Source organism: Carcharodon carcharias, chromosome 10 (genome assembly GCF_017639515.1).
Source record: "Carcharodon carcharias isolate sCarCar2 chromosome 10, sCarCar2.pri, whole genome shotgun sequence".
NCBI lineage: Eukaryota > Metazoa > Chordata > Chondrichthyes > Lamniformes > Lamnidae > Carcharodon > Carcharodon carcharias.
The window spans coordinates 112,302,672-112,326,253 of record NC_054476.1 but is presented as its reverse complement, the minus strand read 5'-3'; the positions used below and the strand labels follow the sequence as shown (position 1 = coordinate 112,326,253).

General features: G+C 45.3%; 1 protein-coding gene across 1 annotated transcript in view; it reads left to right on the top strand.

Moving 5' to 3' along the window:
- atp2a3 (ATPase sarcoplasmic/endoplasmic reticulum Ca2+ transporting 3) overlaps nt 1-23,582 on the top strand; it is a 255,948-nt gene that overhangs the window by 42,887 nt on the left and 189,479 nt on the right. Inside the window, exons 2-3 of the mRNA XM_041197530.1 lie at nt 277-294; nt 3,685-3,767. Of these exons, the coding sequence (XP_041053464.1) occupies nt 277-294; nt 3,685-3,767 (101 nt within the window). The remainder of the gene's footprint in view (nt 1-276; nt 295-3,684; nt 3,768-23,582) is intronic.

Genomic DNA, 23,582 nt, shown 5'->3' with positions numbered 1-23,582 from the left:
TGAACTCTTGATCTTGGGGTTACAAACCCAGTACCATAACCACTTGGCTATTTAGGCCAAGCCTCTGATTTAACTTGTACCAAACTTGGAGGTCACCTGCCTATTATTGGTTGCAGTTGTCAGCTCTGACGAGTGAACATTGAACAAATAGATGGTTTGGAAAGGGGCTCTGAGATTTGCTATTGTGAACTTGCACTCTTTCCTCCATCACCAGCGGTTTATTGATTTACTAATTTATTCTTTTTCTTCTTCTTTTCCATGATCCATCTGAACCAGAATTGCCGGCGGAAGAAGGTAAATATTGACTTTCCCAATTGTACTTTAAATTAGTCAAATTGATTGCTTGTAAAGACTGTTGGTTTGTATTGGGCAGTTTTTCCGGTTTGGACTTCTTGATCATGCTCTATAATGAATAGATGAATATTAACAAATTATCTTGGGCAAAGAAAGTGTGGCCTATCACATTAATTGGATCACTATTAAAGAGGGGAATGAATTGAAAACTAATTTCTCCAGCTGGGCTGTCTGTACTTGAATGAAAATCTAGTGGTACAGATTCCACACTCCGCTTCACATCCTAACATCTGATCTATTATCAGACTATTTTTGTATGTCGAACCTTTGATCACCCTCACGTTTCATCTCTCAGAAATTCTGAATCAAGCACCCCCAAAACCCCCTGTCCATCAATTCCCGATCAAGGCTGCCTCTAAACATCAACCCCCCACCATTTACTACCAAACCCAGAATCAGTAAGCCCCTCCCATACCCCCATCACTATTGAACCCTGAGTCAAGCCAACACCCCCACCATCCCCACCAAACTCAGGATTCACTCCTTTATAACTTAGATTGTTCTAAGGCTTTTCTTCTTCTTCTTCTGTTTGTTTTCATGCTCCACAAGCTACATCTGATTGAGGACACTGCTGCCTGTTTGCTCATCCCACAAAAGCCATCGTCCCATCCTCCTTCAGGTTCACAAGCTCCTTGCGCCTCAGCAAATTGACTTCTAAGCTGTTTGTCCTCCCCTTCGTGTCTCCATGACTTTGCCCTGTATTACCCAAATGAAGCATGACTCTCTCCAGTTCTCTGACACTGATCTCTTATTCTCTCCAACATTGGGACTCAGTCCTTCAGCAGTTTTACTCCACTGCTTTGAACTCCTAGTTTAACACCGTTGCCTAGCTGCTCCCTCAACTTTTTCAAAAGCCTCTGATTTAACTTGTACCAAACCTTTCCTCTGGACCATTTGTTTTTTGTCCTCACCACCTCCTTTCTGTCTTGTGCTTGGTGACCATGGGGACATCTCACTGTCTGAGCAGAGTGTGATAGAAATCTCTCTCCCCAACGGACCAAACTATTTAAGTGGTCCTCATTATGCAGAGTTCTATCTGGTCACGTCTTGCTGAAGATTAGTCTTCAGTCTGATGCGCTGTCTCATGATAGTTTATAGGAAGGTCATTGAGGTAGCTGAGTCAAGGAGTAATATCAACAAAATGGACTTCATCTTAACAAACTCATCTCCTCTGTTCTGAGGTAGAACAGCTGTCTAGGCCTGTTTGCAATTGCTGAGTTGAGTTAGTTTGGCATCTCCAGATCTTTGGAAAATGTAGAATAAAACAAGTGTCCTTCCCTAAATGTAACTTAAATAGTCTCCCTGTTGTGGAAACAGCTGCCTTAGGAGGGCTGAAAATTACTAAATACTTTGGTAAGATCATTCACAATTCCTGTTATGGGTGTGTTTGGGGTAGTCGCAGTAGGCCTGAATATTTTTCGAATGTAGCACAGCCATATCTGAGTGAGGCACACATTGCATACACATGAATAGTTTGATAGGCTGCTCTTAGCCAGGCTGTAACTGGGCTGGGTTTCTGCTCTTCAGGAACTGTGAACCTGTAGATGATTAAACTGCAGATGGAGCCAAGTTCTGATGTATCAACAACCTCTTTTTGCTGTGGATGCACTGAAATCTACAGCTACAATCAGCATAATCACAAACAGAAGAAAATCCAAATTTTATTTATTTATTTTCTTGGTATGTGGGTGTTGCTGGCTAAGCCAGCATTTATTGCCTATCCCTAACTGCCCTTGAGAAGGCTACCGCCTTCTTGACCCGCTGCAGTCTGAGTGATGGCGTTGTTCCAGCCAAGCTGTTGGGAATTCCAAGAATTGAAAAAGGACAAGTGACTCAACTACTCCTAATTCTCTGTCAGGTTGCCATTTGGACCAAAGCCAGTTTGAAGGAAGCTTCAGACCCTGCCACTTGTTTCCACGGCAACACAGGATGGAAAGAGAGAAATGCAGTAGGCCCCTGCTCAGCCCTCTTGCTGTATCTGAGCCTTGCTGGCAGCCATGCGCTGTTAGGACTTGTCAGATTGAGCAGGAATGAGGCGGGGGAGGGTTGGTAGAGTGGGAGGGGGAGGAGAAGGAAGAGGAGGAGACAGAACATTACAAAAGTGCCTTTCGGTGAGATAAAGACAGCTAATTCGAAATGGGGCTGCACTGAATAATTTAAGCTTAAAAAGGAGGAACACCGATTGTCAACCTGTGTTATTTACTTGTTTGCACATATTTAGCCCCTAGCCTTATTCAGAGGGTGACATTGTTAATAATAACAATGACTATGAAACCGTACTATAGATAATGCATTTATAATGAGCACAGCACAGCACACCCTGGACTGGAGAGAACCCTTTGGTTGAGGAGACTGTATGTGTCTCTTGCAAACATGAATCAATTTATCAGTTCCTTCATTTGGTCAGCATTTAACCTCATTGCACAGGAAAGGAGAGAATTCAAGTCACAGAAACATTGTAAAATCTGCTTCTGCTTCAGGTTGACAAGACTTTGAGACTTATTTTCCACAAAACACTTTCCTTTTAAACCAATCTGTTTTTCTCAGATTCCTGACCTTCCCCCCGACCCCCCATCTCATCCCCAGCTTCTCTCCCAGGGCACTGACCCTTAGCTTGCCTTGCAGCACCTTATCCAAGCAGTGTGGTTATCCTGGTGGGAACCGTGGCCATGAATAGTTGCTGATTATTGAACCATGGGAGGCACCATGTGTTCCTGTTGTGATCTGAACTCCACACAAAAGCCCTTCCAGCAGAAGTGGTTGAATAGCTGTTTAGATTGGATAATCAATGGCTACTCCTGGTAGCTAAGGTTGTTGCTTCATTTTCCAACAGCCTGCCTGATATCTTGTCCCAATTCAGCTGGAGTTTCTTTCTCCTTGGCATCGGAAAAGCCACAGACAGGCTCTCTACTTGTACAGGTCTCCCTAGACCTCAGGCTCTCTATTTGTACAGGTCTCCCTAGACCTCAGGCTCTCTATTTGTACAGGTCTCCCTTATCCTCAGGCTTTCTATTTGTACAGGTCTCCCTAGACCTCAGGGTCTCTATTTGTATAGGCCTTGCTAGACCTCTACTTTGGGGTGATGTTGACAAACTAATGTTGACTGACTTGGTACTGTCCAGCCATCTTCCTGTTGACCATTTTCTCCAGGTTGATTTTGAAACTGTGATCTGCCTTTGGTCCCATTGGATCATGGGGGCCTGCCTTTTTGGCTGCCTGTTAGTTTTCATCATTTGGAGCAAACCATATTTTTATATGAAACATTCCAACAGTGAGTCTGTTTGTCTGTCTGCCAGCCACTATAAATTGTGATGCCCATATATTTTCTAGGGAAGTCCCTGTGGGAACTTGTGCTCGAGCAATTTGAAGAGCTCCTGGTGCGGATCCTCCTGCTGGCTGCCTGCGTCTCGTTTGTAAGTAATCTTCTCGTCAGTTGTCTGATACTGTTGAGTTTGTGGCCAGTGGAGATTCCATTCGAATGCAGTCACTACCTGTCCACAAATTCTTTTGTTCCCCACAGTCAGCTTTTGGTGTGATCCTGTGCTCTTTTCTTATTTGCCTCCTGTTTCTATTTTACAGGCGACCCCTTGTTGGTCCCAACTGTAAGCGTGAGGTTGCGTTCCCTCCAAAGCTACTCCTCAATGGCTGCTCCTCGTAGCTAAGGCTGCTGCTTCATTTTCCAACAGCCTGCCTGATATCTTGTCACAATTCAGCTGGAATTTCTTTCTCCTTGGTGTTGGAAAAGCCACAATCAGGTTGTCTACTTGCACAAAAACAAAAATACCTGGAAAAACTCAGCAGGTCTGGCAGCATCTGCGGAGAGGAGCACAGTTAACGTTTCGAGTCTGTATGACTCTTCAATAGAATGGACTCAAAATGTTAACTGTGCTCCTTTCCGCAGATACTGCCAGACCTGCTGAGTTTTTCCAGGTATTTTTGGTTTTCTTTTGGATTTCCAGCATCCGCAGTTTTTTGCTTTTATCTCTACTTGCACAGGCCTCCCTAGACCTCGGGCTCCCTACTTGTACAGGCTTCCTTAGACCTCAGGCTCTCTACTTGTACAGGCCTCCCTAGACTTCAGGTTCTCTACTTGTACAGGCCTCCCTAGACTTCAGGTTCTCTACTTGTACAGGCCTCCCTAGACCTCGGGCTCTCTACTTGTACAGGCCTCCCTAGACCTCGGGCTCGCTATTTGTACAGAGCTCCCTAAACCTCGGGCTTGCTATTTCCACAGGGCTCCCTAGATCTCGGGCTCGCTATTTGCACAGGCCTCCCTAAACCTCGGGCTCGCTATTTGCACAGGCCTCCCTAAACCTCGGGCTCGCTATTTGCACAGGCCTCCCTAAACCTCGGGCTCGCTATTTGCACAGGCCTCCCTAAACCTCGGGCTCGCTATTTGCACAGGCCTCCCTAAACCTCGGGCTCGCTATTTGCACAGGCCTCCCTAAACCTCGGGCTCTCTACTTGTACAGGCCTCCCTAGACCTCAGGCTCTCTACTTGTACAGGCCTCCATAGAACTCGGGCTCTCTACTTGCACAGGCCTCCCTAAACCTCGGGCTGTCTACTTGCACAGGCCTCCCTAAACCTCGGGCTCTCTACTTGCACAGGCCTCCCTAAACCTCGGGCTGTCTACTTGCACAGGCCTCCCTAGACCTCAGGCTCTCTACTTGCACAGGCCTCCCTAGACCTCAGGCTCTCTACTTGCACAGGCCTCCCTAGACCTCAGGCTCTCTACTTGCACAGGCCTCCCTAGACCTCAGGCTCTCTACTTGCACAGGCATCCCTAGACCTCAGGCTCTTTACTTGCACAGGCATCCCTAGACCTCAGGCTCTCTACTTGCACAGGCATCCCTAGACCTCAGGCTCTCTACTTGCACAGGCATCCCTAGACCTCAGGCTCTTTACTTGCACAGGCATCCCTAGACCTCAGGCTCTCTACTTGCACAGGCATCCCTAGACGTCTCAGAATTTTGACCTGAATGCCAATCTGAACCCAATTCTAGTAGGGCTGCCAACCCTCCAGGATTGGCCGGGAGTCTCCAGGAGTTGTAGATCAATTTCCAGGATACTGCTGTGTGCAACCCTGTAGGAACATCATTGGGACAATAAAAAATATATATTTTTTGTCATTTTCTTTGAATATTTCTCTTCACCAAGTCTAAAACCATTGTAAATGTGGGAAAAAAAGGCTGTTTGGCTGACAGTCAAGCACCATCCAATTGAGTAATGAGTCTTTTTGCTAGGAAAGGCAGTGCCTCACAAGGATGGAGGTGTTGGCCAACTAATGGCTGGAGCATGGGGGGCAAGTCATGTGATGGAACCTCCAGGGATACATTTATTTGCAGTTGGCAACCCTAAATCCTAAATTGCAGCTTCTGGAATACGCTGCTTGAAAGCGTGGTGGAAACAGGTTCAATTGGAGCCTTAAAATGGGAATTGGATAAATATTTGAATGGAAAAAGAACACTTACAATGCTATTGGGACAGAGCAGGGGAATGGGATTAATTGAATAGCTCATTCAAAGAGCCAGCACAGGCATGATGGACTGAATGGCTTCCTTTAGTGCTGCATATGTCTATGAACCTTCCTAGCTGACTTGTCAGATTGATTTGCAATCCTGAGATAATCTTAATCCCACATTTGGTCAAGTTGTCAAGAATGCCTCACCAGATCATTGCTGGGCTGTTCATCATGAAACTTTGATATTATTTCATATGAAGATTGTTAATCTGCTTCAGGATTGAATATTTTCCTTGTGGGCCTTCCTGATTGCCTTTCTCAATTTTCAGTTTAATCTCCATTGTCTATGCTGCCTGTCCCTTCCATCGATCGCCCAAGCCTCTGTCAAACTCTTGCCTCCCTATTCTTCACTGAATGGAATTCACTATCTTCTCCCTTGACTTCAGGCTCCTCTGAGGACCTCCTTTTCCCTTTGAGTGCTCCTTCTGTCCATATCCAGGCTATATGTAGAAATACATCAAAGTTACAACATGGAAACAGACTATTTTGGTCCAAACATTCCCTGTTGGTGTTTACTCTCCACGTGGACAAACAGTTGTCATCACATTTACGCACCATGTCTCATAAGGAGATTACTATGCGATCTTGGTGCTCCAGTGGCATGTATGGAACAGATAGAATTTTATATATTAAGGATCCATCAATCTAACAGCTGTAATGTTGCAGTGAGTGGGAGAGGTGCTGTGTTTCAGGTGAAATATAAGCATAAAACGTCCTTTACTTACCTTCAGTACACCACACAACAAGCTGAGGCTCCATCTGCCTACCCAGGTGGTAATAAAACACCCCCTACATTCTTTGAAGTGTTTTCCTGGTGTCTTGGCCAACATTCCATTCTTATCTGAAAGGACAATGATGTGATGATTCATTTGGTATTTGCATGGGAGCTTGCTGTGGATAAATCAAACGCCTACAAAACCACACTGGCATTCAAAAACTAATCCTTTGGGCATTTTGGGAGATTGTGAGGATGTGATCAGATGTTATATAAATCTCCTGCCATCTTAGTTTTCCAGTAGATTCTGCAATGTGAAGTCAGTGATCAATTAAAATAGTCATTGATCACTGATGTGACATTTATAGGCTGAATCCTTGAATGGTCTCTTTTTAAAATTATTCTTTGGGTTGTGGGAATTGTTGGCAAAGCCAGCATTTGTTGCCCATCCCTAATAGCCCCTGAACTGAGTGGCTTGCTAGGCCATTTCAGAGGGCAGTTAAATCAACCACATTGCTGTGGGTCTGGAGTCACAGAATCACGGAATCTCACAGTGCAGAAGAGGCCATTCGGCCCATCGGGTCTGCACCAACATGTGAGAAACACCTGACCTACCTACCTACCTAATCCCACTTACCAACACTTGGCCCATAGCCTTGAATGTTATGACATGCCAAGTGCTCATCCAGGTACTTTTTAAAGGATGTGAGGCAACCCACCTCCACCACCCTCCCAGGCAGTGCATTCCAGACCATCACCACCCTCTGGGTAAAAGAGATTTTCCTCACATCCCCCCCAAACCTCCTGCCCCTCATCTTGAACTTATGTCCCCTTGTGACTGACCCTTCAACTAAGGGGAATAGCTGCTCCCTATCCACCCTGTCCATGCCCCTCATAATCTTGCACATTTAGGCCAGACCTGGTAAGGATGGCAGTTTTCCTTTCCTAAAGGACATCAGTGAACCAGATGGGTTTTTATGACAAGTGATGATAGTTTCATGGTCATCATTACTGAGAGTAGTTTTCAATTCCAGATTTTATTAATTGAATTTAAATTCCACCAGCTGCCATGATTGGTTTTGAGCCCATGTACCCAGAACATTAGCCTGGGCCTCTGGTTACTAGCCCAGTGACATTACCACTACTCCATCTCCTTTATCTTGTTACAAAAGGGTTAATACAGCAATATGACTTCAAGTTAAACACAAGCGACATTATCCTAGAAAGGGCTTCTCTGGGGTTATGAGAAATTTTTCCAGAGATTCATGAGAAAGAAGGAACCCTTGTGTGACATGCTTGCCACTGGATGTAAACTGAATTGCTGGTGTTTTTGTATTTTCTCCCTCATTTCCCTTTGTTTTTTGAAGTCGGAAGCTACATTTGATGTCGTTGTGAAATGTGTTTATTATCCTGGAAAGAGCAGTTATATAAAGCACAGCTCCGAACTTCCAAACGGAGTGAGTCCGTTTGTTAGGCAGTCTTGAGGAATGAGCAGAACAGAGTATGCATACAGATGATTTCAGCTGGTTCTAAAGATCTCAAGCCCATAACTGCTGAGATGTTTGCACAATGGACGAGTGTCCTCTCTAAGAATAGCTGACCTCAGCCCACTGACCCTGAGGTCCGAGCTGAAGAAGAGAAATAGCTGAGGTTGATTTGCCAGTTGTCCAGTAGAAAACTTGGTTCTGCTTCAACCACTTTTCAATTTGGGTTTCCTGAGCTGGGAAACAGTCAGTTTTAAGAAGAGTGAAAATAGAACCAACCTAACTGTGGTTGGAATGCTGAGAAAGATGGGAAGAAAGGTTTATCTTGTGCAGGCCAGAGGCAGCTAACTGTCCTCATTAGCACCCTGAGTCAGTACGTATTCTCTCCCTTTCCCTCGCACTGCTCCCTCATGTAACCCCCCCAAACCCCACCACCGCCATCACCATCAACACCGCACTTCCCATGAAATTAAAAGCAAATTTGAAACTTCTGCACTAATTCTTTCTTTGGAGCTCCAAAATCAATTGCTGGTTAATGAAGTAATTAATGAATTGACAAGGCACTGCACAAAAGAGCTGATGTCTTGTAAACTGACCATTTATCACCCATTTATCCTTGGTATCAAATCCATCCTTAGCTTCCCCCAGCCCTACAACCCTCCAAGATATCTGCACTCGTCCAAATCTGGCCTCTTGCCTATCCCTGATTTCCTTCGCTGCACCATTGCTGGGCGTCCCTTCTGTTGCATAGACCTTAAACTCTTGAATTCCTTTCCTAAAACTCTCTCTCTTTCTTCCTTTAAGACATTCCTTGAAATCAATCTCTTGGCCAATCTTTTAGTCACCAGTGCTAATATCTCTTGTGTAGTTCAGTGTCAGATCTTGTTAGATAACATGCCTGTGAAGTGTCCTCGAATGCTCTTACTACATTCAAGACACTTTGTATAAATAGAAGTTGTTATATTTAGTGAGAAGGAAACAGATTTGAAGAATTCAGTAGATCACACTGTCATTTGCTGATTGTTATTGCAAATTTAACCCTGGTGGAACGTACAACTTTGGCTTCACTGCAATACTCTGTTATGCTGCAGTCGGTTTCTTAGTGCTTTAACAATCGGCGGCAACAGATTGCCATGTGGAAGTAGTTCTGAGGGTCTGGTGAATTTTTGGTGACTAGCGACTGAATGAATATCCTGAGACTATCTTGGGTGTTACAGAATCATAGAATGATTTCAACACAGAATGAGGCCATTCAGCTTTTCTTATCCATGCTGTCTCTCTATGAGAGCAACTTGGCTAGTTCCATTTCCCCCGCCCTTTCCCTGTAGCTCCTCGCCTGGCCTCTTTGTGTTAGCTGACCATTAATTTGTCCTTAGGGAATGAGTGACTGTTCCAGTGACTGTGGTTGTTGCCCATTCCTATTAACTGAATGGCTTTTATGGTCATATCCGTGCTATGTGGATGTGAATGATGGATAAGTAGGGATGGCAGCTTCCCCTGTGCCAGCAAACAAATGAACAGATTTTAAAATTTAATCTCTGAATTTGTCATGTTAAACATTGACTGCAAAACCTAAAGATTACAAGTTGAGTGCTGCACTGTACCCAACTCATTTAACATCAGTAAATCTATTAAAATAGCTCTGACCTTCTGGTGTCCTCAGTTTTCACGTGAAGGCGAAACAGTCTTATGTTTAGTTTTAAAGTTTGAGAATTCTGTATAGCTCAATAGAATTTACAATGCTGGGATTCACAATTTAGACATTTTAGAAACTTGGAATTAGGTTTGTGATGTGGCGGAACAGAAAATGGCATTTCTTACTTAATTACACATGCAGTTTCCCTCTTAGAGGTGACATTGAATGCGAAACAGGGTCTGGCTGGATGTGCAGGGAGTGTGTCCGACTGAGTCCAGTCAGGTTCTGTAGTCGGTTCTATAAGCTGCAACTGTTCATTATTGCAAAGTATTTTTTCACAGAACTTGCAAGATGAATTGGAAACAAGTTTAAGACAGTTGAAGTGGGATCAAATAACATTAAAGCTATCCCCTATTGTTAACTTATGGATGCCCTTTAATGCCATTGATTTGTTATGATCGGTTGGGAAGGTTGAGCCTTGGTGCTTTTCAGTGACGACTTTTATTACTAGTGAGACACGGTGATCATCTTCCTGTCCTGGTGTTCAACTATAACATAGCTTGAAACACAGTATTCACTGGTTTCCATGGAAACCAATATGCAACCTCATGTGACAGAACCCCTTTTGCTCCAAATATATTCCCCTTTGTTCGGAATCTAAAAATCTCATCTTCAAGAGTCTGAAAATTAATTTTGCAATGAAAACATTTGAAAATGTTCTCTCTTTCAATTAGATTGTAAGACGCCGAAGAATAATTATCTTTGACCCTGTTCCAGAGACTCATTATTCAGCAGCATAATAAACAATTCTTATTCACTCTCTACTTCAATAATGTTTTGACTTCAAAGTCAGACTCTGCAGTGTTCTGCAGGCTATTTTATTCTGTGTGGAATGTTCCTATCGTGCAATGGAAGGGGTAGAGTAACTTTGGTCGGGCTGCAGGAGATTGAGGGTTCTAGTCAGCTAATTTAAATGCCTCAACCTCGCGGGTGGGGAGGGTGTGGTGTGACACTGAGGCAAACTGGTAGGACTCAGAAAGTCTTTATTGGTTAGTGCCACATCAGGAAGTGTGTTTACCAAAACAAAAACAAAAACAGAATTACCTGGAAAAACTCAGCAGGTCTGGCAGCATCGGCGGAGAAGAAAAGAGTTGACGTTTCGAGTCCTCATGACCCTACCAACATAGTTGTAGGGGAGTTTACCAAATAAAGCAACAACTCCAACAATCTTCATTAGTACAGTGCCTAGCAATTCTGTTCAAAGGTATTCTATTGGTTTTTAATACTAGTGTTACCTGAGTGAGCATATAGGGGTCACTAACTTTAGATAGCTCATTATTTTTACTTGGACAGTGCAGAGTGAGGTCTGTATGAAAATGGCATTTATGTTACTTGTCAAATGACCTTTTACAAAAAAAAACAAATTATCTCTCAGAATTGGCAGGAAATGCACAGCAGGGTCCACTGTCCCACCTCACCTTGTCCCTCCCTGCCTCACCTAGCCCTACCCAATCTTGTCTCATTTCCGCTCACTTTACCTTACCTTGACTTGCCCCACTCTGCCTCACCTCACTCTACTCCACCCCATCCTACCTCACCCTGTCTTGTCCATGTGGCCCCATCCCAATGCACGGGCTATGCAATAATTAACAACTCTGATAGGAGGTGAGGGCCATCCTTGCAAAGCTTTTATGCGGCATTACACAGAATCTACAGCACAGAAATAGGCCATTTGACCGAACTGCTCAATGCTGGAGTTCATACCCTGCATAAACTCCCACTCATAATTATATTTTCCAGCCTGTCTTCATGTCCCACTCTACCTGTCTCCCTCAAGGCTCCCTTTAAAGACATAAATGCAATTTGCTTCAATCACTCTGCCTAATACTAAATTCCACATTCTCACCACTCCTTTTGTAATGAATTTCCTCTTGAGTTCTTTATTTGACTGTCTTGTATATACATCCCCTTGTTCTGCACTTGCCAGTCCACAAGAGAAAACAATTTTTCCACCCCTAGCCTCCCCCACCGAAACACTCGCTTTTCTTGTCAGATGGCAATCAATTGTACATTATCTCTCTCTCTCCCTGATCGCAATCAATGTGTTGCTAATGGTTAATACACTGCTCCTAAAAAAGCTACCATTTAAATAAACCCTCCTTCCAACTGCTTGATGCTGAATTGAAATCTTACCCTGTGTCTATCCAGTTGGAATAGGAACAGAAAATGCTGCAAACACTCAGCAGCTCAGGCAGCAACCATAGAGAAAGGAAAAATATTAGCCTTTCAACTGCCTCGTCAGATCTTGCACTGCCCGACCTGTTGAGCATTTCCAACACTTTCTGTTTCCGATTTCTGACACCTGCGGTAATCTTTGTATTCTGTCCTGCAACAAACACCCTTTGCTGGATTGGAAATCAGTGGCAGGAGTTGGCACTTACTGGGAGTCATGAAAAAGATCTGGGTGAAGGATGTGTTTTGAGTGAGTGGACAAAACTGTAGCAGATGGATTTCATTGTCTGAGAAGTGTGAGGTCACCCACTTTGGATCCAAGAAGATAAAAAATTGTAATATTTTACAAATGATGAGAGACTAGGAGCTGTGGAGAATTGCGGGCATTTGAGTGTCCAAGTAAGTGTCCAGTTCAAAGCTAGTACACCGGCATAAAGAGATGAATGGAATGCTGGCTGTTATTCCAAGGTGATTGGAATACAAATGAGAGGAAGTACTTTATGGGGAATCAGTGCACTGTGGTAATGGTACTGTACTAGTAATCCAGTAATCCTCTGGAGACATAGGTTCAAGTCCCATCATGGTAGCTGGTGGAATTTGAATTCCATGAATAAATCTGGAATTGAAAACTAGTTTCAGTAATGGTGTCCATGAAACTATCATTGATTGCTGTAAAAACCCATCTGGTTCACTAATGCCCTTAAGGGAAGGAGATCTGTTGTCCTTACCTGGTCTGGCCTACATGTGACTCCAGACCCAGAGCAATATGGTTGACTCTTAACTGCCCTCTGAAATGCCGTGCAAGCCACTCAGCTCCAGGGCAATTACGGATGGGCAACAAATGCTGGTCTTGTCAATGATGTCCACGTCCCAAAGAGTAATTGAAAAAGAGATCATTCAAGGATTCAACCTATAATGTCATATCAGTGATCAATGACTAACCATTTTAATTGATCACTGATTTCATATGGGCACCAAATGCTAACCTTGCCAGCAACACCCACACCCCACAAAAGAATTAAAAAAAAAAAGTGTTGCTTCAGTTGCATAGCGCCTCAGCTGGAGCACTATCTGATTTTGGGCACCACATCTCAACAAGGATATACTGATGTTGGAGGGGAGCCGTGCAGGCTCACCAAACTGATTCTGGGGCTTAAAGGGTTAAGTTGTGAGGACAGGTTTTATAGATTTCAAGCCAAAAATGGAGTGCTGTAACTGCTCCCCCACAGTGTGGAGGTTGAGTCATTTGTGATTTGATTTTAAGACTGTTTCAGAGGAGGAGTGAATGTCACACTGAGTGCCAGATACTATTGAGCCAAGCTTAATGGAATGAGTCTCTACAAGTCCGAGGATTCTGTGTGAAATGTGCCTGGCCAGTTCCTGATGGGCAGAGTAAATAATCCACGTTCTAACAATTTCATTTGTTTAAGTGGCAGGCTCGGTTGGTAGCACTCGCCTCTGAGTCAGAAAGTTGTGGGTTCATGTCCCCTCTCTAGAGATGTGTGTGTTAAGTTCAGCCTGGCACTCCAGTGCAGCGCTGAGTGAGCGCTGCACGGACGGAGGTGCTGCCTTTTGGATGAGATATCAAACCGAGGCCCTGTCTGTCATCTCAAGTTGACCTGAGCAATTCCATGGCAGTCTTTGAAGAACAGCAGGGGAATTTGCTCTTCTGTCCTGGCCAATATTTAACCCTGGACCAACATCACAACAATGTCTGGTCATTATCACCTTTCTGCTTGTGGGAGATTGCTGTGTTTCCTGCATTATAACAGTGACTACACAAGTTCTTAATTGACTGTAAAGTTCTTTGGAACATCCTGAGGTCATGAAAGGTGCTATATAAATACAAATCTTTTTATTAGGTGGTGTTGAGGCTGTAGAAAAACTCACTGGTGCGGTATTAATGCTGATCTGACTTTGAGGTTAAGGGATATTGCTGGGAAGAATTGTGGGGGCCTCCTTGTTTAGCTGGCTGGGTAGTCTCCTGACAGTATTTAATGACACTGCCTCATCAGAATTGCTTGATACTGACGATGCCTTACTAACACTCCACACCGAGGAACACCTTCTGTGGCAAATGGATAGACTCTCTCACACCTTTTAAAGAGTTTGGTTTGACCATCAGCATCAGGAAGATAAATGTCATGGTCCAGGATGTTGTCATATCACCCCGTATCAGCATTGACAATGTGACACTGGAGGTTGCTGGTAGCTTCACATATCTCGGCTCCACAATCACCAGCAATCTGTCACTTGATGCTGAAATCGACACATGCATTGCAAAAGCTCCAGCTGTTATGTCCAAGCTGAGTAAGAGTGAGCAGCAACCAGACCCAAATTATGGGTCCACCAAGCCAGTGTCCTCAGTGCACTCCTCTACAGTGATGAGATCTGGATAACATATGCTTGGCAGGAGAAAAGGCTGATCAGTTTCCACCATCACTATCTCAGAGATATCCTCAGCATTTCCTGGCAGCACAAGGTCACCAACTCAGAGATCCTGGAGTGTGTTACGGTACACACTCATTGCTAAGCCAGTGACATCTGCACTGGTTTGGTTGAGCCATGTTCATTGGATGGGTGACAGCTGTATATCCAAAGACCTTCAGTATGGTGAACTGGCCACAGGGTCACGACCTCCTGGGTGTCCATAACTCCACTACAAGAACAGCTGAAAGTGAGATGTGAAGCTGTTGGACACCTGACAACTGGGAGACCGTTGCTGATGGCCATGATCTCTGGAGGCTAACTGTTTGGAAGGGTATTGGAAGAGCCGAGCTGAAACAAAATGCTCAGCTGGCTGAGAAGAGGACCCAAAGAAAATGGAGACCTGTGAATTGTGCACCATCTCAGCCCACTGTCATCCTCTGCAGCAAATGCGGCAGAGACTGCTATGCCAGAGTGGGGCTCCTGAGCCACATTTGGTGATACTTAACACAAAGTTGACCACCATGGTGCACACCATCATTTTACAAGATGGTGGGCTGCCATTGTAAACCGCCTGACAAAAATGGAAAGCAAAGTGCTGCATTCCTCTGCAGTGACATCGCTAATCATAAATAGAAACTAGAAAAAAGACAAGTTGAACAATTTTGCATTACAAATTTCAGGAGCCAACTAGTTGAAGCCCATTTGCACAGTCAGTGCTTTCATCATCTTTCACCTCTTCTACTCTATTACTTGAACCAGCTTTTTGCCTCTTGAAGTATGGCAACAGGTAATCACATGTTGCCTGGAGCTCATATTCTGCTCTGCTCACATCCCAGCCTCTCAGGATTCAGTTAAGCTATTCTGAGTACAGCAAATTTACCACCTGTTAAGCCTAGCCTTTGCCATAGGCTGCACCCGCCTGCCCCTACCTTTCCCATTGAAGCACAGGCTGGTGATTTCTGGAGGATATTATGTGCGTATAAATGGACAATGGTTCCCTGTCTAAACTTGCTGGCCCAGCATTGTGCTGTAGGATGATGGATGTTTCTGCTCTGTTCATCTCCTGCCGAACTCGTAAAGGTTGTAGCAACATTGCCTCTTCAACAGCTCTTACGCCAGAATTTTTTTGGGATTATGGATACGACAATCTGTACATTATACGGATAAGGGGCCAAACATCTTTCTTTAGATGTGCACTTGCACAATTGTGCTTTGCATGCTGTCTTTCTCTACTTTACTTTTCCACCCAGTCTTCCTGCTTTGCTGTTGAAAATGTTGGCTTATACTGAAGCTTGGCTGTACGGCCACTGATTGATATTGGGTTATGGAGTGGGAGCCCTGCTGTCCTCTCCCAGCCCACTTGTACTGCCCTGTTTCCCATCGCGCAAGTGATAGGCGAACCAACACAATCTGACGTCAAACTTGGAGTTCTCTTACTCATCTCTGGTTATTTTTGTGTCTCATTATTTGTGTTCTTGCTGCCAATCCCATGCAATTAATTCCATTCACAGTCTCCTGTACCTTGGAGTTCATCCTCAGATCTGGAGATTTACCCTACACGTTCACTGTGTCTGGCTGACTGAGTCTGGTTGGAGGTCCATGCATGGCTTTAATTTAACAAACATTTGTCTGTCTTACTGTGTTTCCATTGTGCTTGGCCAAATGGACCAGATGAACTGGGAAGTACCTTAACCCTGCAGCCCATGGATTCTCTGACCTTATTCACAAGGCGGCTGATCCCATGGAAATCGGCGAACTTAATTTGGATTCCGCACCTCATGCTTTAAGGTTTGGTGTCATTTGGAAGATGCTGTTTTAGTTCCCACATTCCTTTACAAAGTACTGCCTCGCAGGATGAGGAATTGCTGACCCTGCCACTATCCAGCATTAGAGACCATTAGTTTGCACTTTGTATTCATTATCCTGTTTAAAGATCCAAGTGTTTGTTCTGTGTTCATACAGTGCATACCTATCTCTCTGTTTCGCTGATCTTAGATACGTTCTCCAATGAATGGATATGAAAGAAACCTATTTCGATATTTTTTCAGCTAGTGGGTGTCACAGGCAAGATACTCCCGCAATGGTGTTTGGTAAAGAGTTCCAGGATATTGACTCTTCAATGATGATCTGCATCCAAATGAAGATACTGTGTGACTTGGGGAGAACTGCAGGACTTTGTGTTTCTAGGATCATGCTGTTATTTGTTGCCTTGGGTTAATGTTTGAACTGATTGTTCAATTCCTCCTCCAATCTGCAGAGAAGATTTAGTTTCACAGTGTTAGCATTTCAAGGGGCCAGGAAGTGAAGGGGTGGGAGTGATATTAACCCACCCACCTGGCAGAAACCAGAAGCTAAAATCCTGCACTTCCTGATGGCTTGCATTCCAGGATGCTAAAGGAAATGGGGGTGGAGGTAGTGGAAGGACTTGCCACAACCTTCCCATCCTCCTTAGAAATGGGGAGGATGGGAGTGGTTGCTAGAGAATTGGAGAGAGGCAAATGTGACATTCTAGTAACTATAGGCTATTTAATATCAGTAGTGGGCAAGGTTTTGGAATCCATAATCGGGGAAAAAAAATCAGGTACTTGGAGAGGTTTGAGTTAACTAAGAGCCAGCACGGATTTGTAAAAGGCATTTTTTTAATGAGGCAACAGAGAAGGTTGATGAAGGGAATGCAGTGGATGCTATTTAGATGGGTTTTAAGAAAGTGTTTGACAAAGTACCATAAAAAAGGCTGATTAACAAAATTTGAGGTTTCTGGAATATGAGGGTCTGTGTCAGTGTAATCAGGATAAAAAAATTGACTTGAAGACAGTAACCAGACTGGAGGACGGTAGACAGTGGTGTCCCCAAGGGTCAGTGCTGGGACTGCTGCTTTCTTTTACTCTATAGAAATGGCTTGGATATTTTAATGGAGTAAAATTTCACAATTTTCCAATGATACCAAGCTTTTTTATTCTTTCACAGGCTGTGGGCATCACTGGCTAGGCCAGCATTTATTGCCCATCCCTAATTGCCCTTGAAAAGGTGGTGGTGGTGAACCCGTGGTGCTGATAAGTGCTGAAAAGTGACAGATGATGCATTTTGGCAGAAAGGATAGGGAGAGGCAGTATAGACTTAATATACTGTTCTAAATAGTGTACAGGGATTGAAGGACCTTGGGGGTGCATGTGTATTGACCTTTGAAGGTGGCAGGACAGATTGAGAGTTATCAACAAAGCAAATGGGATCCTGGGCTTCACAAATATTGAGTGTAAAAGCAGGGAAGTTGTGCTGAACCTTCATAAAGCTCTGGTTATGCCCCAACTAGAGTTTTGCATTCAGAATGGACACCACACTTTGGGGAGGATGTGAGGGCCTTTGAAAGGCTGCAGAGGAGATTTACCACAATGGTTCCCAGGATGAGGGATTTTAACTGCAAGGTTACACTGGAGAAACTGGGAATGTTCTTGTTGGAGCAAAGGAGATTGTGGGGAGATTTGATTGAGTTGTGCAAGATTGACAGGTTTAGACAAGGTTGGGAAGGGACAACTCTCCCCATTAGCTGATGGTACAAGGACTAGGGGACATGGGTGAGAGATGCAGCGGAATGTGAGGAGGAACATTTTTACGCCGAGTGCTGATGACCAGAAACCTGCTGCCTAAGAGGGTGGTGGAAGCAGAAACAATCAATGATTTCTAAAGGAAATTGGATGAGCATTTGAAAGAAATAAACCTGCAGGGCTCTGGGGATAGAGCGGGGGTGGATTGGATTGATTGGATTGCTCTGGGAGAGCTGGCATGAATTCCATGGGCCCTGTGGCCTCCTTCTGTGCAGTAGAGCCTCGCCAGCTTTAGGTGGGTTTCCTTGCTGCCTGTTAAAAGGGACAGGGAGGAAGCTTGGCTCATCAGTGCCCAGTTGGCTCTAAGTCACAGCGGAATTTAATGCCCGCTGACTCAGTGGAATTTAATGCCCTTCCAGAGGTCGAGATTATTGGTGGGGGGCATTTAATTGGGCAGGACGCTGGTGGTTGGGGACCCCATTGCCTTTCCACCTCTGCCCTGATTAAGTCCAGGGTGGTTGGCTCATGGATGGCCTCCCTGCTCTGCTGCCAATTAAGGCCCTTAATTGCCCATTTAAGGGCCTCATCTCTCCGACTCTGGTATTAACCCAGCAGTGGAGCCAGTCTGGTATTAACCCAGCAGTGGAGCCAGTCACTATGCAGGAAGCCCAAAATGCAAATTCTGTTAGGGTTACTTGCAGGCTTCCGGGGCAGTTTCCTCACTGTCAGGCCCTCAGTGCCTAATCGTGGTTCCTAACATCAGGAAGGGGGGCCCACTGAGAACCACTCTTCTACTCTTGCTGCTGACGCGGCCCCTCCCCTCCCCCATGACCTCTGTCCCATCATCACTCACCTCTGGCCTGGGTCCCTCGATGATCCTGGGCCTTGGATAGGTGTATTATTGGTAGCAGACACCGACCCCCCACTGTCAGCTGCAGTATAGCTGCCAGCCTCTGACCGGCAGGCAGCTCTTGGAGAATGGGGTTCTCCAGCCCCGGGGTTCTTGATCCTGGGGAAGGTCTGCCACTGTGCATTTAGCACTTAATTCATTGGCTGTTCCTAAAAGAAGGCTACGTGGGGCTCTCACTAGCTCTTTAGTAGATGGGTGAGATTCCTGTTGCATGCATTAAGTACTGCTCAATATGACGCTGTGACTTAGAGCCAACTGGGCGCTGATGAGCCAAGCTTCCTCCCTGTCCCTTTTAACAGGCAGCAAGGAAACCCACCTAAAGCTGGCGAGGCTCTACTGCTGTGTGTCCTGTTCACATGATGGTGACCCAACTATTATAACAGATAATATAATAGATAATCTATATTCACTAGGAGATACTGGACGGAAACCTTCAGCAAATGCAATGTGGTGACTGGGTCAGAGTCTAGAATGGCCTGAAAACATAAGTTCCAGCATTGAGAAAGATAATCCCAGTGGGGCCAGGAGAAGCAGGAGTGCTGCCATGATCTTAGCCTCCCTTCACCTACCCCAATCAGGGGACTGACCACCATTCCCCCCACTCCCCTGATCATGGAAATGGCCTCCCAGCAAACGCCACCCCCTCCGTACCCCCCCACCCCCCCACACCAATCATGGGACTGATCTTCCTGTTTAATTATCCATTTACCAAATCAGGCAGCAAAAGACATTCTGAGAATTGCAACTGTTTCGTTGTTAAACTGTAGTTTAGCATAAATACCAGGTTCCACTCTCCCCTTCTGGATCCTTTCCCTGTCCAGGAACAAAAACCCAACTCTTAAGTACAGGCTACACCTCTCAATTCATTGAGGACCATCCTGGTTTACTCTTAAAGGGACCTTCATTTCTAACATTGTCACTCCCTTCACACCCACCTCCCCCCCACAAACTTCCCCAATCAAGGCATTCTTGTCCCCACCACCCGCTGCCCCCACACTTTGGTCGGCTGCAGATAATGCAAACCTACTTGGGGCCATGTGAATTGGCGCCCAGAGTGGTATAGGGAGGGATTATAGTAGGCCTTGAATGGAGCTGACAACTATTCCTCAGGTAAAATTGGGAAGTTTGTGTGGCGCTTGTTGTAAAATTCTTTCTGTTATTGGTGGACCTGGTCAGTATTTTGCCATAGTATTTATTGGCAGTCTATGTGGAACCATATTGATTTGGGAACTCTGTCACCAGACACTGCAGGAAGATGGAGGAATGTTAGTTTACTTGTAGGGAGAACCTGATGATTGAAGCTGGAATTTCCACACTGGATCAGTAACCTAGTTAGCAGACTCGCAAATACCTGAAATGAAACCTTTTGAATTGGGGCAGTATCCCTCTGGAATAGGATTTGTTAAACAAATCAGTTAGCAAATTGAGGAAAAGTAAGGCGGATTTGAGAGTGTTTATCTTTGATCAGAATTGCACAGACCCTTCGTTCAACTCATCGCATTTGTTTGAGTGTTCACTTGGGTAGGTGAGGTTGGGGGATGGGAGCTGCTGGCGTGTGAAGGGAGGGAAATGGAAAATGTTTGACTAATTTTAGTATGGTGCCACCATGTGCAGCCCGTCACAATGAAACTGGGCTTTCCACAGAGGGGAAGGTCAGAGTCGGGCAGTTTATCTTTCAGTAAATAATGGAGAAGCCTTCAGTCTCTGCTGTGACAATGCAGATGGCTTGTCAGCTGCGTGACTTTGCCTTTATGCAAATTGAGGCTTGAAATGAAGCAACATGCAAATCCGAGCCCAGCAGCATTTGTAGCATCTGTGGAAAATGAGGCGGAGCAAGTTGCAAAAGGTCTCCGTCTCTGTAAACCACGCACTGCTTGCTCAAGTTAACCCTCTGTTGGCCATGTGAAATAGCTAACCCCGCAACCAAGGAGCCCTTGGCCACCACTGAGATCACACAAGTTCGTTCAGACAAAAAACTGTTGAGAGTGCACAATCACTGAATATTCTTTATTTCCAAGGGCAGTTAGAGATGGGAAATTCTGGCCTAGCCAGCAATGCTCACATCCCCATGAAGGAATAATAAATAAAATTTAGGACCTAAGCATTGAAGAAGAAATAATGCTTACCAGGATTACTTTCCCTTCTTGCCAAACTATACTGAACAAGAAGCTTTAACCTGTGTCGGGCTTTGGCCAGTTAACAATCCACTCGCAGGAGAATCTCTGCAGACTAGGAGTGGTGTCAATGTCTTCCTCCCCTCCCTCTCTGTGGGGCCAGGATTCATTCTTTCTTCACAAGCTTAGCAACCTAATGGGCAGGAGGAATGCACCCTGCAACTTCTCTGTAAGGGTAGCTGCTCTGTGTAATGGATCTTTATACAATACAACTTCCTAGTGGGTTGTGTGCCTGGTGGGCTCATGAGGAGACCGGTATCAAGGGTGGGGAGTTGGGTGGAGTTTAAGATGGGTATTGAGGGGAGGAGGTATGGGTAGTGGAGGTGGGTATTTGGGAGGTGAATTGATTGACAAAAGGAACCTAATTTTCAAAATGGTGTAAGGCAGCACAGAGGGATCCTGGGTGTGGGATATTCTTAGGTCTGATCTAAGCTTGTGTAAGCCCAAGTGTGATTGCAGCTGCACCCATCCAGGCAAGTGTAGAGTATTCTACAAGTCAGGAGTGAGATGGAATACTCCCCGCTTGCTTGGCTGGATGCACCTGGAACAACACACAAGAAACTCAACATTATTCAGGATGATCTATTGTTTTATCTCCACCTTTCAGCCCATTTTGATTCCTTCACCCCCCACCCCCCACCCCCCACCACCCTACCCCCACGAGGGCCATCTGCCACTAGCTTATCCTGCTTGCTCCCCTTAATGTCCCCGTTAGCACATTCCTTAGACAAAATCACCACCATCAACACCCCTTTGTCCTTTTGTCTATGAAATCTTTGGCAATCTCTTCTTTGCCTCCACCTATCACTGGCCCTCTATTCAGCTCTACCTGTCCCACCCCCCTTTACCAGTTTATATTTCACCTCATTTCTCTATTTCCTTAGTTCTGATGAAGAGTCATACGGACTCGAAACGTCAACTGTATTCCTCTCCACAGATGCTGTCAGTCCTGAGTTTTTCCAGGTATTTTTGTTTTTGTTTCAGATTTCCAGCATCTGCAGTATTTTGCTTTTATCATTCAGGACAAAGCAGCCTGCTTGACTGGCACCCCAGCCACCACCTTAAACATCCACTCCCTCCACCACCAGTGCATATAGTGGCAGCAGTGTGTATCATCTACAAGATGCAACTCACCGAGACTCCTTCGACAGCACCTTCCAAACCCACGATCTCTGCCACCTACCTTGGCCCATGCATGCTCCTATCTTTCTAAGAAACTGTATTTTTACATATTAATGTTAGTGTAGCTATAACTGTTAACCAGGAACACTTCAGCTTAGCCAGGTTAGTTGTTGCATTTTAATTTTAATATGAAGCCCAATCCTATTGTTACTGCCCACTGACCGGGAAATATATGGAGTAACACTGGGAGTTAACAGTGGGAGATGACACTCGAGACTTGCAAGTCATTAGGCGGAATCTTATCTCCGTAGTCTCTGGTGCAATGGTGGGGTCGTATTCGGCTGACCAACCCAGCCTCCTGGTTAGCGAGCCTTTTATTTGCTCCTTACCAGAGTGAACCAATAGGAGCCCACCTCTAGATTCCCGTACCAAATATGGAGGGTAGGCGGGATGATGTGTATATTCTGTCAAAGAGGGATGACGGTATTGGTTACAAGGGTTGGCAGGACTCAGATTTTTGAGGTTGCAGCACCCATAAGGTTGGAGAGGAGACCTGGGAAGGCTGATCCCCAGCTCTGTCACTGTTACCTGGCAGTTTTGCCATGGGATCTGAGATGACTGCAGTGAGATGAGCTCTCCCGAAGAGGACAACCACTCCAACCCAGCAAACATGGATGGAAGTGACTGAGGAAGTCAGCAGTGGGAGTATGATTTCTCCAACTGGGAGAATCCAGGATTCAGGACAGTTAGTTACATAACAGTTTCAGGAGCCCGAGCCAGGAATTTTCCAGCCTTGCAGCCGTCGGGCATCATTGAAGGCGGGGGGAGACGGGGACAATATGGCGACAAGGCTAAAATTCAGTTTTATAGCATCATGAAACCAGCTTGCAATCATCCACTCCACCTGTTGACGGTGGCCGCGGTTCCTGCCAAAGTGAATTGGAGAACCTAATTTTAATACTTTAGCGTCTCATTATGAGCCCTCCTCATCTGAATCACCCCCCCACCACAAACACTGGATCATCCGGGCACGTCGGTGTGATTGCACACCAGCGTTTTTCACAATTGAACATAAGCGACGTGCACCCGGCGGGCTGCACTTCACTCGGGACTTCAAGGTTTGTTTGCCTATCTTGCTTCAGGCAGCACTCACTGTCATCAGCATCAGGCTTCATAGGCAGCACCACCACTTTTAGGGGGACTTGTGGGCTGGTCTCTACCTACCAGACCAGTTGTAAGGCAGGGGAGGCTTGAAAAAGCTGTAGGGCTAGGGCTTGCTTGGGAGGGGGGAGAAGTGGCCTCAGGTAAGAGAAGGTGCTACAGGGCGAGAGTTGTACTGGGGAAGGTTGTGTGTCAGGTATGTTGATCTCTGCAAGTGGCCTCAAGATGGTGAGGTTTGAGGATGCAGTTTCCAAAGGATATGAGGCCAGATGGAGATGTGAGGATGTATGTTAGACAGTG